Here is a 19776-nt window from a genome sequence, read left to right as displayed (position 1 = left end):
TGTTACATTTTACTACATTTACCATTTGTCAAATCATCTTTCTACTTTTTTTCTCCACAGGCTGAACTTTAATCAGTTAGAACATAGAGGTTTTCTTCTACCTTCTTTAGATTTGTAACCAACATAAAATCTCTTGAAAGCTAGCAATTATTTAGAGCTTAGAAAAATCTCAGCTAGTGTGCTCAGATGAAAATATTGCACACTGGCCCTAACCTGTTTGGCTCAGTGGATAGAGCATCGGCCTGCGGACTGAAGGGTCCCAAGTTCAATTCCGGTCAAGGACATGTACCTTGGTTGTGGGCACATTCCCAGTAGGGGGTGTGCAGGAGGCAAATGGTTGATGTTGCTCTCTCATCGATGTTTTAACTCTGTGTCCTTCTCCTTTCCCCTCTATTAAAAAAAATCAATAAAATATTTTTTTAAAAAAAGAAAATATTGCACACTGACCTGGCTAATGTTGCTCCATTGGTTGGGCATCATCCCATGCACCAAAAGATTGCTGGATCATTTTCCAGGCACGGTACGTGCTCGGATTGCGGGCTCACCGATAGGGGGTGAGCAAAAGGCAGCTGATCAGTGTTATGCTCTCACATCAATGCTCCTCTCTTCTCCATTCTTCTTTCTCCAAAAATCAATAAATTATTTTTTTGTAAAAAAAAAAAAAAAAAAAGCCTGACCAGTGTGGCTCATTAGTTGAGCACACACCTATGAACCATGAAGCCATGGTTTGATTCCTGGTCAAGGTACATGCCCAGGTTGTGGGCTTCATCCCCAGTAGGGGGCATGCAGAAGGCAGCTGATCAATGATTTTTGCTCATATTGATGTTTCCATCCCTCTCTCCCTCTCCTTTCCTCTCTTTGAAATAAATAAAAACATATATTTTTAAGTTGCTAAAGTTTTTTTTTAAACAATTATTGTTTTTTAAAAAAGAAAATATTGCACAACTTTAATCTTTTAACATAGGTGCAAACCATTGCATATGGTGATGGGCACAGCTGTAATTTTGTTGAATCTTGCTTAATATAGGAACTGATTTCTGGATTCATTTGCCTGCCTTTTTTTTCTTAGCTGTTATTTTTTAGTAAAGAAACTGTAATTTCTATATTTTTTTTACTGAAAGCTAGGCAATCTTAATCATAAAATACAAATTCACATATAACCAATGTGATAAATTCAGCATCATTAATATTGAAAAGAATATGAAATTTATCCAAATTTCAAATTGTTGACATTCAGTATATATTTAATAATCAACATTCCATTTCCATTGCCTAAATAAGGATTGTTATGGTATCTTTCTCCACTTTGAATAGTTTTATGGGGGAAATGTACAAATGACCACAAATCTAAAATCTATTATAAATTTACATATTAAATTTATGTAAGTTTACAAATATCTTAGTTTTTCATTATTATATTTTCAAACCTTTAATAAAAATGTTTTAATCTATTTGGACACTTTATTATTTTTTACAAACAACTTGTAAAAGATAGTAATACTCAAGAAAATAGCAGCTTTAATAGAAAAATATATAGATGTAATATAGATGAAGGTATTTTTCTATTCCGTATAGCACAATTTTAATTTCTTCCACTTTGCTAAAAAAAAAAAGGGGGGGGGGCGGGGGGAGGGGGAAGGTGTGGAAGGACGTAATAAAGTAATAGGGTTTACTTTTCTTCACCTAAACAAATAGTTATTTTAAATCAGGTAATAAAAACTACAGTAAGTAATTATAAGTAGTTATCTATAGTAAGTAATTATATTTGCCAATTTGATTTAATTTACAATGTAAAAAAATGTGGTAAATATAATAAACAGGTAATATGCTAATTGGTCCTAATGGTGTCACAGTCAGGACCAGGCTGCATGCGCACAGGAACTGGTGAACAGGGACAGGGACAGGGACATGCGCCACCAGGACATGAGGCTGCCACAGGGGGCGCCACACACACACACACACACCCTGCAGAGGCCTGTGGAGCTGCCTGGAGGGAGGAGGGGGGAAAGGGGGTGGCATCAGGATGGGGGCAGGGCCTTGGCAGACAGTTCTCATCACTCTTGTGCCGGGGTCTGAAGGCCCGGAGAGGAAGGGAGAGCACATAGGCAGCTAAGGGGTTTAGGCCAGGAGTGGAGAGCAGATAGGCAGTTAGGGGGATTGAGCCAGGAGGGGAGAACAAATAGGCAGTTAGGGGAACCAGGCCAGGAGGGGGGCAGTTAGAGCCTTCAGGCAGGCAGGCAAGTGAGCGCTTAGGAGCCAATGGTTCTGGATTGTGATAGGGGTCTCAGATTGGAGAGGGTGTAGGCCAGGCTGAGGGACCCTCCCCTCCCCCAATGCATGAATTTCATGCACCAGGCCACTAGTTTTATATATTTCACTTATTTTATAGCACCAGAAAAATATACTAGTAAACCTTTGAAAAATGAGTATAAATTTTCTGGGATATATGTACGTTATACTATCGATAAATGAAAATTATTATGTCAAATATTCTTATTTGTTTTTATTTTGCAGGTAATACTAATAGAATTCTTACCAAAATATCCCATATTCCGACCTGACTGAGGAATTTTAATCAGTCACTTGTGTGTTACCTGTCATTTCCTACCCTTAGTGCCTTGTAGATGATTTTGGAATGAAGATGGTCTCCTTTGCTGTGTTCAACTTATTCTTTATAATGGTAGAGTATTTTCCTCACACTTTTGTGTTGGTTTAAAAAGAAAATTTGCACATCTTTTATTTGTTGTTGTTGTTCAATGAGGCTTGTGTTTTACACTCTCGATTTTTAAATAAATACACACATATATGTGTATATGTATAGTTGCCATTAAAGATAAAACATTAGTGCTGGCATTTAAAAAAAAAACACAAAAACTATTCTAAGCATGCTGCCTTATGATTTTCCTACTTGCTGTTTCTAAATAGGCATCATTTTTCTAGGCTACTTCAATGCTCTGTAATCCCATATTAAACATATATAAATAAGCTATTAGTAGCTTTTAACAATGGTTTTACTCTTTCCTGCTTTTAAAGGACATGCAATTAATAGCACTGGTTTTGTCCTGCACTTAGCTAAATTATCACTTATGTTAGTGGATAAAATATTTAAACTCCTAAAGACTTGTAAATATTGTCTCTTTGCATAATGTACAATGCGGTATGCCATGGTTTACAGAATTTAATATTGCTCTTACTGTATTGCCAACAATTCTGCATAGATTTTAATATTATTGAAGTTTGTAAGAATCCTTTGGAATGTACATACTGTTAACATGCTGTTGTATGGCAAAGCCATAATAAGCATGTTAAAATTTTCAGCTGTAGAACAAGGTTGCCCTTTGTAATGAGTTGATTAAAATTGAAACAATTTGAGACATTCTGCCTTGCACCTGAAACCAAGAACCTGATTTTTTCCATTTAATCCAGTAGTTCTAGTTTTGTCCTCCATTTCCAGCCCCCGAAAAATTCATTTGACATGTGACACATTTCACAGCCTCAGTTTTCTTATCTATTTCTTTTAATGTTTCCTTTCCCTTGTTTGAAAATACACACAATTATGACTTGTAAGGAGTATTTTAAGATTTCAAATGGCTTAGATGGTGTGTAGATCCCCATGAATGTCACTGTTAACCCCCTTTTGGAGTTCTGGTATTCTACTTTAGAAAAGAGAGAGCTAATTGAAAAACTGTACCTAAAGTATATGTAGTGGCTGAATCATAACTGATAAAATATTCTTAATCTTATTTTTAAGGATCTTTTTTCAACATTTTGATATTATAAATAAGGAAAGACAAGTATTTAAACCAAAATTTTACTTTATAAATTCACCCCATATATAGCCTTTTCATTGATATGTGCATATTTCTCTTCACAATTAAGATAAGTGAGAGCACCACACTAATTCTTCTAGAATTTGCATTTTTTCAATATATAGGCATTATTTGTAATTCTTAGTGCTAAAAAATAAAATTACCTGGCACTGAATAATATTATATTTATTACCTTTTATTGCTTTTAGTAAAGTTTTTTAGGCAAGCATTCATCCCAGTGAAGAGAACAATCATTTCTTCATACAAGGTCAAACGTTTTAAAGCCACTTGTAAAATTTATGCCTACTTTGACATTCACAGTCTTACACTAGTAATAGAAGAGGGGAAAAGGAAACTCTATTTGATATGTGACTATAATTTTTGCGCAAACACTTTTTCACCCCCCCTTTGTAGAGCTCCATTACCATGCCACCTAGCCATTCAGAATCTAACTTTTCATATGTTGCGTGTGTCTGCAAATATTGTGTTTCTCTGCTGCACAACTGAAGATGTATTTTTATAGACAAGGTGGAAACCTCTGAAAACGCATACCAAATGTCTTTTTTTATAGCTAAGGTCAGGTAAACATTTTATCTGTGGTTTATGTTCCGGCTGATATCATCAGGTTTATGCTTCAAACTATAACAGTTTAATACCAAAATTGATTTGCAGAATAATACAAAATTTATAATTATCACTGATAGAATAATTACTTGTAAATGTCAAACCATAAAATTTCATTTTTTATATAAAGTTAGCAGTTAGCCATGTGATGGTCATAGTAACTTTTTCTACCATGTATAAATCACTTTTGGTTTTACTCAAAGAACAGCAGAAAGTAGTGAATTGTTTCCATGATATAAATATTGAAACAGGAATAGAGTGCATCCGAAGGTGACAGAGTATAGTTCAATTTACCCTAGTATTTGTTATAAAAACCATTTGCCAATATGTAAAACTTAATTTTAAAACCTACTCTAATTGCTCTTAAATGTATTACTTTATTGATCATTATGCTGGTTGACTCATCTTATTTTCTTGATCTATTCAGAAAATAACCAGTATTCTTTTTTTTAATTCCTCATATGACTGCTTTTTCAAGCTATTTGCTGGGGCTAATTTTCATTTGAATGAAAATTTTAGAATGCTTTGGGGGATGGGTTGTTTTCTTTTCAATGAAATTGGCAACAGTGAATGCTAAAATGACAGAGCACACTAGAGGTCATTACTTTCTCCCCCTGGTCTTTTTTTCTTTTATCTTCAAGGTAGAATGTGCCTGGATATTTTCATCAAGTTAGTAAAATATTTTTGTGAAAGTTGTTTTTTAATTGAAGAAAGTAAATTTTAATTTCTTTGCTGCATAATAATCTTTTATTAAACCTGCTGTGGTCATTTCCAGAGAAAATAACATGTATTTGCCAAAGTAAATAAATCTCACAAAGCTTTAATATTACAAGTTAAAACTGGTTCTTCTCTAACTTTTCTTTATGCAGCTCCACCCCCATTACCCCTTTAAGCACCTGGATTGTATATAAAATGAAATAAACTTTAATCCTTTTCAACTATTCTTTGTTCCCTTTTAACCCCTCATGTTAATTTAGGAAAGAGACCATTGTAGTCAAATGTTAGAAGTAGATGGGAAAGTGCCTTGTCTTTTTTGAATAGAATTAGCATTTATGTGAAAGGAGGCAGAATGATGAATTGGTAGGAATTAGATTTAAAACCATCTTTTTGACTAAGTATATTTCACAATCACATTATATTTCTCCTACTTGTTATTTAAAGCCTGTTTTTTTTCTTTTCCCCTAATCATGTAATCTATTAGTGACAAAATATTACAGAATAAGACTATCCATCACTCACAAAACTAGTTTAATTGTAATGCTAGTGGAAGTGTAATTTAACATGTTTCTAGAACAATGGTCTTGGATTGAAGCCCCACCAAAACCCAGTTAAGTACTGAGTAGGCATACTATTCATATTATTATGACCTATAAATACTGTCTGATTAGTTGAACTGTTAATACTTAGTACTCTGCCATTTTTAATGAAATTTATTTTTGTTTGTAATAATTGGAGTGAAGTTCTACAACATCTGTAAGCTTTTGGAAAAATAGGGTGTGTTTTTTCAAGTATATGAGAGCTTTAAAAATTATTAACATTTTAATTTTGCTTATACAAGTAACCCACCACTTACAAAATCAAACTTCACTAACTCACTACTACTTGCTCACTTGCTTAGAGCGTCATCCCCATTTGCTGAGATTGTGGGTTCAATCCCCAGTTAAGACACAAACAAGAATCAACCAATGAAGGCATAGATAGGTGGAACACGGGATCAATGTTTCTCTCTCTCCCTTCCCCTTCTTCTCTCTAAAAATCAATAAATAAAAAAAATATATATTTTAAAAAAAAAACCTCACTATTTGAATAATATTTCATTAGAATTTATTTTTATCTAGAATAATATAGAAATTATATCTTTAATGGGAGCAGTTTCACATAGTGGAAATATTTTTGCTAATTTGATGGTAAAATGCTCAAATTTATTGAAATTAGGTCCTCCTATGCCTTTAAAATTCTACTTTAAAAATCCATTTTTCAACAATGTCAAATTGTTTGGGTTCCTTTAAATGGTGAACTATAGGAAAATTTTCCACAGAAAATATATTGTTTAGTAACATTACCTGTTTAGGTAATACGTGGTCTAAAAATAAGGTTGATGATGGCAACCTGAGAATATGTTTTCTTTTCTGTGGATTTTGTCAGATTCATACTATATGAGGAAATTATCTAATTTTATGGGCTCCAGGAAAGTCACTTAAATTACATGTCAATCTCTTTTTCTGTAAAACCATGAGGTTGAACCTAGAGCTAGACAGAAAATTAGAAATCACCTAATCACATTCTGTGATTTTAGGAATCCTTAAGAAATTTTTACCCTATAGAATCTCAGAATGATTTTTTCTTGGATCTACTATGCTTTGTGAGAACTCCCACAGTGCCTTGCATGCAGTAAAAGTTTGATTCACCAACTGGCTCCTAGCTGGTATGTATTCATATCGCACAGACTTAAAGAACCTGATGCTTGCTAGACCTCAGCCCTATATGGGGGGGGGGGGGGGGAGGGAGACAATGGAGGGGGGTAAGGACACATATATAATACCTTAATCAATAAAGAAAAAAAACCTAAAAAATAATTAATATAATTTTCCTAGGAACTGAGCACAGGTCTGTGGTGTTAGCCTATGTGGAACCTAACTACATAGTTGGTATCCAGACAAAAATTATAGCTGTAGCAACAATGGAGATATGGGAGGACCTACTTTAACATTAATGTAAAAAGTTTCATATCCTATCCGTTATCTGTTTCAGTGACTTATTAAGCCCCACATCCTCAAAAAGATCAGTTGGAATAAATTGATAATATTGAATGGAAAGGAAAGTGGTATGAAATTCAAACCCAAGTCACTTCTGGTTGATTCAGTTCTTAGCTCTGCTGCTTAATTCCTCTGTACCTCGTGTCCTCATTGTATAAGTGAGGACAATATTCTTGTTCTACCTCACAGGGGAATTGAAGATTTTTTTCATATATTAATGTGTTTAAGTTGACTGGAAGATATACTGGACATCATAGTTTTGTATTTTTAAATAAATTGCTTTAAATCTGTTATGGTTTCTCAGTTAAACGCTGTAGAATGAATGTTGCAGTAAATCTGATTTTCAGTAGTAAATTTTATCAATCCCCTATGTGTTAACATGGGTAATTGTGTTATGTTATGTTATGTTATGTTATGTTATGTTATGTTATGTTATGTTTGCTGTTATGCTAATACTTGATTTAGGGAAGAAAAGCAGAAAGATATAAACCCATGGTTCCCAACTAGGGGCAGATGAAGAAAGCAGAAAAGGCATCCTTGAATCTTTTTCCATATTTCAAAAAGTATACTAGAGATCATAGATTTGCTGCACAAGTCAACTAAGACATTGAATTTCCATGCATTTTTCTTACATTTTTTCAATTCTATGTAACAGTAGTTATGACACACTGATCAGAAGCTGTGAATGGTCGCAGAATAATAAAAAAATCAGAAAGCCTATTACATGCAATTTAGTAAACAAAATAATTGAAAATATGGGAAGGAATAAAAAAGGGATTCTTGTGGTGAAATGTTGGGATCCACTTTTATAAAGTAACTAAGATTACTCGACCCTCTCCACAGGCTGCTTACCCAATCCATAAATAATGAAATGCTAGATTATGTGTTTGTGTTTTTGGCAAGATGGAACTATATAACTTTGGGTTAGAACTTGCCTTCAGTTTTGTTTGTTTCAGAATTATATAACGAAGCTAATTTATTTAGATGTATATGTAAAGCATACATACACACATATAGGATTGCAAATGTGGAAAGTGTTATAATGTCATGTTCTAGCATCAGAGTAAATATCAGTTTCTGAGGTTTAAAGTAGTTCTGCTCACAAACTCAATGTCATGAGTCAAGGCAATAGTTTCTCAAAGTTCCTTTTATTCCTGCTTATTCTCTTTGCATTTTCCTTGGCATAATTTTTTATTTTTCTAGTAAACAAATTGTATAAAATTGTTTTAATGCCTGGACTTTGAAACAAGTTACAAATGTTTGAAATTATATAATCTATGAGCTAGTTTGCCATCCTTGGACTAACCACATATAAATATGAGTCTCACCTGCAAAAACGAGAAATCCTGGTAGCCAAAGCAGGCATTAATCAAAACATCTGTTTGAAAATTTTAAGATTTCTATTTTTTGGCAGAGGATTCCTATTGGGACAACTTTTCTAGAAAAGAATAGAAGTGGCTATGTCCATTCAAACCAAGAACTTCCATGCATCTTGTATTGTTACATAGCCTCTGGAATGAGTTCCTTTTTTCTCATTTGAGTTCTGGAGTAACCCCCTGCAAGAACTTAACCTATATATGGCTGTGCCAAAATGAAGAATACCTGCCTCTCGGAAATTTTCACTGCTGCTTCTGTCATCGTTCATTTGTCAGATATAGTATTTTATTATCTCAGGATGCAAAATTACAATAAAGCGCAAATATATGTTAATGAACTGATTTGTGTGTTCTTTGCTGAATCTTCCTTTCTTCCTTCCCTTACCTGTTTTCAGCATTAAAAGTCTCACTTTTAAAAAATTTTTTGCATATTGACCTTTTACAAATTTGTTTGTTATGTATGACCCTGTAAGTAATTAATGCTATATATTTTGGGGAGCCTTCCTTGTGCCTAATTCTTAGCATTGATTGATATATATATATATGACCCTAAGCAACCAGTTGACCCATTGCATGGTGTGCATTGACCACCAGAGGGCGGACGCTCAACACAGGAGCTGCCCCCTGTGGTCAATGTGTTCCCACAGCAGGAGTGCTGTTCAGCTGATGGACTGTGCCAGACGCTAGGCTCACAGCTGGAATGCAGCTGAAGTGGAGCAAGCCTCTCCTGCCTCCCCAGCAGCACTACCCAGCAGCAGCAGGCACAAGCAGACACAGCGGGGCTGGGATGAATCCCAGCCTGGGCTTGGGCTCCTCTCTGGCCACCTGCCACTTCGCACACTACTATATCCTACTCAAGCTCATTAAAAAGTAATAATACTAGATTATTTAAAACTTATGAGAATCTTGAAAGTTCAACAAAACAGCAAAATGTAACTAAAAAAACAAAACTATTTAATGTTCCCCAGTATCTTTGATAATTATACTGAATATGTCAAAAAGACTTTAAATTCAAAATATTAAAGCAGAGATGATACCCTAACCTACAGAGAAGTTTCATAATGTTTTGTTTCAAAGTTATTTTTTTAAAACTATACCATATGGATGGAGCAAAAAATTTATACTTTATATTGATAACTTCTTGGATGTGGAGTGGCATGTGTTGTATGGAAAATACTTTCTATAATGTTTTATACTATTGAAGGGAAAGCCACATGCCTTTAAATCTGCCATTAAGTAATATTTAACACTTAATGGGATACTTGACTTACCTAAATGTATGAAATTCTCTAAGGAAAACCAGAATTCTCCCATTATAATTAACCATAAATCGGAGTTGTAATTCCTGTTCTGTCAACTGAGTGACCTCTAGGAAATATCAGGGCACTAAGTGAGTGTGATTTTACCCATTATACCCAAGGTTGGAGGTTGGGTTAGATCAATATTGCAAGCTAACCTATAGCCAATCCTCAGACATGTCTTTTTGACACATTTTAAATTAGTTGCATGAACTTAAAAGTAAGAGACATCATATGTGAATAGTCAGCTAGAGCTGAGTAGCAGCCTGTCCCTTTTAGATGAAGCCTTTATTTTCTCTTTTGCCATGGTTGTTACTATTCCCTCTTATCTCCCTGAAACTCGGGTTGTATTGTTTTTCTTGTATAGTTTTTTTAAAAAGCAAAATATTTCTTGAACCCAGATCTCTTTCAAAATGGATGATGTTTCTGAAACAGGCCAAGCTTCCAAATAGACTAGTGGCATCAAAATCTCCACCTACTGCCCTAGCCGGTTTGACTAAGTGGCTAAAGTATCAGTCTACAGACCCAAGGGCCCCAGGTTCGATACTTGTCAAGGGCACATACCTCAGTTGTAGGGTCCTTCCCCCCCCCTCCCCGCCTGGGCCCTGGTTGGGATTCATGCAGGAGATAATCAATTGATGTGCTTCTCCCACATTTATATTTCTCTCTGTCTTTCCCTCTCTCTAAAAAAATTAATGGAAAAATATCCTCAAGTAAAGATTTATTTTTTTTTAATCTCCACCAAGTGAAAATTTCTAGGCTGGTATGGATTACCAGTATGTCCCTGTCTTTGAAGGCCTCATTTGACCACGTTCACTGCAGGGAAAAATCGAAGATACTGCAGTCCAACCCCAATATCAAGTATAGGATGCTAATAACCATGTTGGTCTCGGTCATGGGACAAGAGATTAATGATGCTGGGCAATTAATTGCTGATCTGGGGCAACTGAAAAATCCCAGAAATGGGATGAGATTTGGGGAAAATTGGAGATAGAGGGAGAGCTTGGAAAGTCAAAAGGCTATCCCATTCAGACATAAAGGGTCTGGTAAAAGTAACCTAGAAGCAAATGTGATTGGACCTCCTTGCTGTGAGAACCCCAACTGACAATATAGACCAGCAACCCAATGCTACGATGGTCAGTGTGTGAAAGGCCTTAAAACCTTACCAATAGTTCAGACCAACCACACCTGTCCTTACCAAACCTGATCCTCCCAACTGCTCCAGCAAAAGCCTCAACGATAGACTCCTATTTGGGGACGGATTTTCCCACACCCAAGGTACAGAATGCAGGCCAAGATTGTTTCCAGGTGAGGCCATTGGAGGTAATCAGATGCCTCACGTTAAGCTCACCATTCACTGGCCCACAAAAATGAACAAAAGGTGGCAGGTTGACACTGAGCCAAGTGTACTCTAATACATCAAAGCGGGGGAGGGGTGATGGCATATGTAGGGAGGGGTTTGGGATGGGATTGGGAGGATGAGGACAATTATGTGATACCATAATCAATAAAAAAATGGAAAGAAAGAAAAAGTTCTTTATATTTTTTGGAAATTAACCCTTTTTCTGATTAATCATTTGCAAATATGATCTCCGGTATGATGGGTTCCATTTTCATTTTGTTGATGGTTTATTTTGCTCTGCAGAAGCTTTTTTGTTTAACATGGTCCCATTTATTTTTTCCCTCAGAGATATGTTGGCAAAAATATTGGTACAAGAGATGTCTGAGATTTTACTGCCTATGGTTTCCTCCATGATAATTATAGTTTCCAACTTACATTTAAGTCTTTTATCCATTTCGAGTTTATTCTTCTGTATGATGTAAGTTGGTGATGTATTTCCATTTCTTTTGCATGTTTCTCTGCAATTTTTCCAACACTATTTATTGAAGAGATTATATTTTATTTTATTTTTTTTTTAATTTACAATTTTTTTTAAATATATTTTATTGATTTTATACAGAGAGGAAGAGAGAGAGAGAGAGAGTTAGAAACATCGATGAGAGAGAGTCATCGATCAGCTGCCTCTTGCACACCCCCTACTGGGGATATGCCCGCAACCAAGGTACATGCCCTTGACCGGAATCGAACCCAGGACCCTTCAGTCCCCAAGCCGATGCTCTATCCATTGAGCCAAACTGGTCCCGGCAAGAGATTATATTTTATGTTCTTGCCCCTTGGTCAAATATTAATTGACTATAAAGGCATGGGCTGATTTCTGCGCCTTCTGTTCTATTCCATTGATTGATATGCCTGTTCTTGTGCCAATACCAAGCTCTTTTGATTACAATAGCTTTGTAATATAGTTTGATATCTGGTATTGTGATCCCACCAACTTTGTTCTTTTTTCTCAAGATAGCTGAGGCTATTTGGGGTCTTTTTAGGTTCTGTATAAGTTTTTGGAATATTTATTCTAAATCTGTAAAATATGCCATTTTATTTTAATAGAGATTGCATTGAATTTATAGATTGCTTTGGGTAGTATGGACATTTTAGTAAGTTAATTCTTCTAATCCATGAACACGGTATATTCTTCCACTTGTTCATATCATCCTCTATTTCTCTTTGCAGTGGCCTATAGTTTTCTAAGAATAGCTCTTTACCTCCTTGGTTAAGTTTATTCCTAGGTACCTTATTTTTGTGTTGCAATGGTAAGTGGGATTGTTTTCTTGGTTTCTCTTTCTGAGAGTTCATTATTGGTGTATAAAAAATGCCAACAATTTATGGATAATAATTGGTGTATAAAAAACGCCAACAATTTATGTATAATAATTTTGGCAATATGTTGCCAAGCTCATTGTTTTTAAATCTAGTAGTTTTTTTATGGATTTTTTAGGGATTTCTATGTACATTATTATGTCATCTGCAAATAATGACAGTTTTACTTCCTCCTTTCCAACCTGGATGCCTGCTATTTCTTTTTCTTGTCTGATCACTGTGGCTAGGACTTCTGGCACAATGTTGAAGAGTGGTGAAAGCAAACATCCCTGTCTTGTTCCTGATCTTAAGGGGAAAGAATTTAGTTTTTGCCCATTAAGTATGATGTTTGCCAAAACCAGTTTGGCTCAGTGGATAGAGCGTCAGCCTGTGGACTGAAGGGTCCCAGGTTCGATTCCGGTCAAGGGCATGTACCTTGGTTGTGGGCATGTCCCCAATGGGGGGTCTATAGGAGGCAGCTGATCGATGACTCTCTCTCATCGATATTTCTAACTATCTCTCTCCCTTCCTCTCTCTAAAAAATCAATAATATAGATAGATAGATAGATAGATAGATAGATAGATAGATAGATAGATATAGATGGATATAAAAAGTGATGACTGTAGGTTTTTCATATATAGCTTTTATTGCATTGAAGTCTGATCCCTCTATTCCCATCTTACTGAGAGCTTTTATCAAAATTGGTGCTGGGTTTTGTCAGTTGTCAGTTGCTTTTTCTGTATAGATTGATATGATTATGTGTTTTTTATAATAAATCTTTATTGTTCATATTATTACAGGAGAGGGATTTCTAGGTCAGCAAGTAACACTATTCTTAAATTTTTGAGGAATTGCCAGACTGTTTTCCATAGTGGCTGTTTCAGTCTACATTGCTACCAGCAGTCAGTGAGAGTTGCCTTTTCTCCACAACCTCACTGTTATTACTTATTTTGTTGATAATAGCCATTTTAACAGCTGTGAGACAGTATCTCACAGTTGTTTTGATTTGCATTTCCCTAATAGCTAGTGAAGTAGAGTATCTTTTCATATAAACGTTGGCCATTTGTATGTCTTCTTGAGAGCAGTGCTTTTAAGATCAGGAACAAGATAGGGATGACCTCTTTCACTACTCTTATTCAACATAGTACTAGGAAGTTCTAGTCAGAGCGATCACTCAAGAAGTGAAACTGTCACTCTTCACAGGTGACATGACAGTTACATAGAAAACCCTGAAAATTCCACCAAAAAACTACTAGATATAATAAATGAATTTGGAAAAGTAGCAGAATACAAAATTAATATTCAGAAATCAGTGGTATACTTATACACCAATAAAGAACTGTCAGAAACAAATAATTTTTACTATTGCAACCAAAAAATAAGGTACCAAAGAATAAATTCAATCAAGGAAGTAAAATATCTATATTCAAAAAATTACAAGATACTGAAGAAAGAAATCGAAGGAAATACAAATAAGTGGAAGCATGTAACATGTTCATGGATTGGAATAATTAACATCATTAAAATGTCCATACTACCCAGAACAACACAATTCCTATTTAAATACCAAAGGCATATTTCACAGATGTAAAACAAATATTCTAAAAATTTATATGGAACCAAAAAAGACCAGAAAAGCCTCAGAAGTCTTAAGAAGAGCAAAGTTGGAAGTATCACACTACCTAGTATCAAACTATACTAAAAAGCCATTGTAATCTAAACAGCCTGAGCCTAGCCAGTTTGGCAACTGAGCAAGGGGCTGAATTTCTCAATCAGGAGGTATACAAAAGCTCCCCACTGCTCTGAACTCGAGTTACAAGCCAGACTCTGCAAACCCAGACTCATATAGGCAAAAACTGGAGTGTCTGGCAGCAGGCAAAACTCAAGGGTGGCTTTCTCTCAAAGGGGCATACAGTAATTACCAAAGGAAACTAAGACCCAGGGGCTTCATAGAGCAGGGCTGATGGGAAGCCATTACTTGTGCTCTGCCCTGAGATCTGGCCCCAACAAAAGGAACCCAAAAAGGATCACACCAAGAACAACTCTAGTAATCTAAATAATAAAGATTTATTTTTTAAAAAGAATGTGCATTAGGGATAGTACTTAACTAGATAGAGTCAGGCTGCTAGCCTCCCCTAATAAATGTCTTATTTTCCTCATCATCCCCCACCCACTCCAGCACTTGATCCTCAACCTGATTTTCATCCTTGGGAATTCAATAGAAGACACAAAGCTAGGGAGTAGGGTGTTCAGCAGATCGAGTCATTTTTTTTTTTTAATCTTCATTACCCAAGGGATTATAATGGCAGTCCAGAGATCTGGTTTGGAGTACCATCTATGAGTTTAGGTCTTACTGATTCTCTTTATTAGCTGTTATATAACCTGTTGGCTTTCTTAGAGGAAGGGGGATGATCTAAAGCCAATTCTAGATCAAGAGAAAGCTTTTTAAAATTCAAACCCTTGAAGGATTGTCAAACTTGATTTTACCAAAAGATTAAACATTAAATTGTACTAGACAGAAATATAAGCTAGCAAATTTCAGTTCCTATGATTAAAAGATGGTCTTTTTTTATTAAATACCTGATTAATATAACATAATTGTTTTTAGTAGGAAAGTACTAACCAAAATAAGGCTTATTTTCTAACTTCATTTGTCCTTGGGTGTGGATAGCAAATGACACTAATTGGATTTCTCCCATGTCTCCCTGAGTACTTTGACATAAGCCATTTACCCTTTGTTCAGAAAGGCAAAATACAAATCATTGACTCTTAAGTGTCCTTGGTTTAGGGAAGATAGAGTTTTCTAGGTGGTTGCAAACTGCTGTTTTAATATCTGTTTTCCTGTTCTGCTTGTCCTGGCTTACTGGCCTGTACCATTTAATCAGTTTTCTTTTAGCATTTCTTTCTACAAACTTCCTATAATTTCCACAGACATTCTTAAAACTTTCAAAAACATTCTTACAACTTACAGAAATAACCATTTGAAGAACATTAAAAATGTCCTTCAAAATGCATAACCATGCCTTAGTCCTTCCATTAAGTATTTCTACTCTAATATTATTTCTTTCTGTCATACCGTTAGCAAATTTGTACAGACTTTTTCTTTCTTTTTTCTTCTTTAAAATGTATTAGAATTTTTCACTCTTAGAAATCTTAATTTTTCAATGATAACCAAAAAGTAAACAGCCAACATTTCTTAGATTAACATTTACAAGCACACTTTAAATGCACTCTTACTTTCAAGAAAATATACCTTCAACAAAGTACAAGAAACCTTCGGCAATAAAAGCTAAGAGCAGGTGAATTAAAACTTGTCTAACAGGTAATGTTGCAGGTTTTTTATATTCTAGATGTTTATCATTTAATCCAACAATGATACAAAGTCTTTAAGTTACCAAAGACTTTGTAAAATTATGTATATGCATGTGAGGCTGGAGAAAAGACAAGGGGAGGAGGGAGCAGGCACAGCATCCTGTTCTCAGCTTCTATTAGCTTGGATTTAAACTGGTACGATCTTCCTCAGAGATAACATGCTAAGGTTACTGTTGTGGCTTCTGTTTCTGGCCCTCTGGGCCAGCCCTTCCCTAGGCCATTTGTTCTACAGTTGTGAACATTATGTTAGTTTTTTGTTTTTGCCTTTCTTCTTTTATCTACATAGATCTTCTCAGCCTCTTTTAACAGCTCTTCTGCACTTCTGTCCTAGTTCTCTAACTTTGCAGTTTTCTTGATATGTTAGGCCAATCATTGGTGACAAAATGCAATTTTTAATATTTCTTGGCCCAACAGGTCCTCAGGGTCTGGCCCAGAGTACTTTCTCATTTGATCTTGTAGTCTTGGTAAATTCGGAAGGCCCTTCTTCTTTGCCTTGCTGAATATTGGAGGCTTTATTTAGGTTCTGAGTCCCACTGTGGCCCCCGGGTTTGGAAATCTTACATCTGCTGGAAGCACACTAGGGCCAGCCACGTGCTCTCCTTCTCAGATAGCCATAGCCGACTTTCAAATCATTCCCCATTTTTTTAGTCTAGCTAGTCAGTTAAGTCACCTGGATCTTCCAGCAGACATTTTAACTCTCTCTCTTTTATTTTATTTTATTTTATTTTATTTTATTTTATTTTATTTTATTTTATTTTATTTTATTTTTAGTACTTCAACTCCTTTCACAGCCTAGAAAAGCTGTTTCTGGTGGCATAGTGACCTCAAGGTGGTTGGAGCCTTATCAAGATAGCTCTCCTCTGTAGGGGGAGGCTGAGAGTGTAAATCGCCATCTTTTTCAGATCAGATCATCCCTGAGTTGCATAGGGAGGAGAAGGCAGGTCAAAGGATCTCATTCTTCTATCTGCCCTTGTTCTCTTTTAGACTTTTTTTTTAAATTTTTACAGGGAGAGGGGCAACTGGGCTCTTCCTCCAACAAAGAGCACAGTCAGTCTCCTCTTGAGTGACTGGATTTTATGATGTTAACATGATTGCCCTTTCTGTTCAAGGAGAGGACACGCTAATCTGGCTGGGAGTCATACGCCCCTGGGAGCTGTTGTGGAGAGAATATGAGTAAATGACCACTGGAGTCCAGACCAAATTAAAATTTAGGGAGCCTTTAATAGTCAGCCGGCATCTGCTCTCTCTCCACCAACAAATCCAGAGAGCAGCCCGGATCCTTTGTGAAGGACAGTTTTTAAACACATTCACTCCATCCTGTTTTTGCAGAGCAAACAATTTATTTTAATATAATAAGTCTTTATTGTTCGGATTATTACAGGTGTTCCTCTTCCCCCACCCTCCAATAGCTCCCCTCCACCTGATTCCCAGCCCCACCCCATGCCCTTACCCCCACCACTGTCTTCATCCATAGGTATAAGATTTTTGTCCAGGCCCCAGCGCAGAGCTCAGTCGGCGGTAGGCGGGCGCGGGAGAGCAGGCCGGGGACCATGGGGGAGAGCGCGCTGGAGCCGGGCTCGGCGCCCCGCGCGCCGGCGGAGGGCCCGGTGCACGCGGTGACCGTGGTGACGCTGCTGGAGAAGCTGGCGGCCATGCTGGAGGCGCTGCGGGAGCGGCAGGGGGGCCTGGCGCAGAGGCAGGGCGGCCTGGCCGGCTCGGTGAGCCGCATCCAGAGCGGCCTGGGCGCGCTCAGCCGCAGCCACGACGCCACGAGCCACACGCTGGCGCAGCTGCTGGCCAAGGCGGAGCGCGTGGGCTCGCACGCCGATGCCGCCCAGGAGCGCGCCGTGCACCGCGCCGCCCAGGTGCAGCGGCTGGAGGCCAACCATGGGCTGCTGGTGGCGCGCGGGAAGCTCCACGTCCTGCTCTTCAAGGAGGAGGCCGAGATCCCACCCAGAGCCTTCCAGAAGGCGCCGGAGCCCCTAGGCCCGTTGGAGCAGCCTGAGCCCACCGCGGAGCAGCTGGAGGCTGAGGCTGGGGAGAGCTCGGACGAGGAGCCCGTGGAGTCCTGGGCGCTGCAGCTGCGGCGCACGGGTCTGGAGAAGGTACAGAGCCTTCGAAGGGCCCTTTCGGGCAGGAAAGCCCCTGCGGCGCCCACGCCGGCCAAGCCTCCCCGCCTCGGGCCCGGCGGCAGCCGGAGCACGAATGGCCAACAACCCGAAGAAGCCCTGCCCGCCCTGGAGTCCAAGCTGGAGCCAGAACCTCCTTCACAGGACACCGAGCAAGATCCCGGGAGGCCTGGGGCTGCCTAGCTGGCTGTGCTCCAAATAGAGAGTGCGGCTTGATGGCTGGCGCGCTTGCCTCCCCTGTGCCTAAGCCTAGTCCCAGAATAAATCTTCCTCCCGCAGAAGGCAGGCAGCATTCACGCCCAAATAAGGAGTGAATCCTGCGTCCTTAGCCAGCTTTGGTCCTTCCTCCCGGGATCCTCCAGCCCAGCACCCTAGGTCCTGGGAGCAGCCACTTACACCTGCTTGTACTCGCATCAATAAAAGAAATGTTACAAAAAAAAAAAAAAAAAAAAAAAATTTTTGTCCAATTTCTTCCCACATCCCTCAGACCCCCTTACCCCTGAGAATTGTTAGTCCAATCCCTTTCTATGTCCCTGATTCTATTGTATTCACCAGTCCATTTTGTTCTTCAGATTTTTTATTCACTTGATTTTTAGATTCACTTGTTGGTAGGTATGTATTTGATGTCTTTTTGTTGTTCATAATTTTTTTACCTTTACATTTTTCTTCTTCTTCCTCTTCTTAAAGAATATCCTTCAACATTTCATGTAATCCTGGTTTGGTGTTGATAAACTCCTTTAACTTTTTCTTCTCTGTGAAGCTCTTTATCTGACCTTCAATTCTGAATGATAGCTTTGCTGGGTAGAGTAATCTTGATTGTAGGTTCTTGTTGTTCATTATTTTGAATATTTCTTGCCATTCTCATCTGGCCTGCATAGTTTCTGTTGAGAAATCAGCTGACAGTCTTATGGGTAATCCTTTGTAGGTAACTAGCTGTTTTTCTCTTGCTGCTTGTAAAATTTTCTCTTTGTCCTTTGCCCTTGGCATTTTAATTATGATGTGTCTTGGTGTGGTCCTCTTTGGATTTCTCTTGTTTGGGGTTCTGTGTGCTTCCTGAACTTGTAGGTCTATTTGTTTCACCAGGTAGGGAAAGTTTTCTGTCATTATTTCTTCCAATATGCCTTTAATATCCTGTTCACTCTCTTCTTCTGTCACCCCAAAAATCCGGATGTTGGTATGCTTCAAGCTGTCCTGGAGGCTCCTTATGCTATCCTCACACTTTTGGATTCTTTCTTTTTGCTTCTCTGATTGGGTGATTTTTGCTTCCTTATATTCCAGATCTTTGGTTTGATTCTTGGGGCACATTGATCTATAGTTGAGTTTCTGTATATTCTTTATTTCAGATTGTGTATGCTTAATTTCTGGCTGGTCCATTTCCATATTTTTGGTATTCTCATTAAGGTCTTTGAAGGTTTCACCAACCTTCTTGGAGGTCTCATCAAGTTTCTCAAAGGTTTTTAGAAGATTCTTGAGTAATTTTATAAATGTGATTCTGAACTCTGTCATCCAGTAGTTTACTTTCCTCAATCTCTCCCATTCGTGGCATGCTTCTGTGTCTCCTCATTTTGGCTGCCTCCCTGTGTTGATGGAGTGGCTTTGTGTGGTTGGTGACCTATAGGGGTCAGTAGCTCAGCTTCCCCAATCACCCGAGGTGGTCGCTTTTGCTATATCCTTTTGTGGGCTGAGTGAAAAGTCTTGGTGTAATTAAGCCTTGAT

At 37.7% G+C, this 19776-nt stretch overlaps 2 protein-coding genes across 2 annotated transcripts in view; both read left to right on the top strand.

Moving 5' to 3' along the window:
• CHIC1 (cysteine rich hydrophobic domain 1) overlaps positions 1–8903 on the top strand; it is a 153582-nt gene extending 144679 nt beyond the window's left edge. The window contains exon 6 of the mRNA XM_036439505.2: positions 2515–8903. Within this exon, the coding sequence (XP_036295398.1) occupies positions 2515–2565 (51 nt within the window). The 3' untranslated portion in view covers positions 2566–8903. The remainder of the gene's footprint in view (positions 1–2514) is intronic.
• An 8521-nt stretch (positions 8904–17424) lies between these two features.
• On the top strand, positions 17425–18364 carry LOC118720006 (caveolae-associated protein 3-like). Its single transcript, XM_036439927.2, has one exon. It carries the CDS (start codon positions 17482–17484, stop codon positions 18241–18243), a length of 762 nt encoding a protein of 253 aa, XP_036295820.1. The 5' UTR covers positions 17425–17481; the 3' UTR covers positions 18244–18364.
• Positions 18365–19776: the final 1412 nt, after the last annotated feature.

Source organism: Pipistrellus kuhlii, unplaced genomic scaffold, assembly GCF_014108245.1.
Source record: "Pipistrellus kuhlii isolate mPipKuh1 unplaced genomic scaffold, mPipKuh1.p scaffold_m20_p_16, whole genome shotgun sequence".
Lineage (NCBI taxonomy): Eukaryota > Metazoa > Chordata > Mammalia > Chiroptera > Vespertilionidae > Pipistrellus > Pipistrellus kuhlii.
This window is presented reverse-complemented; position numbering and strand designations above follow the sequence as displayed.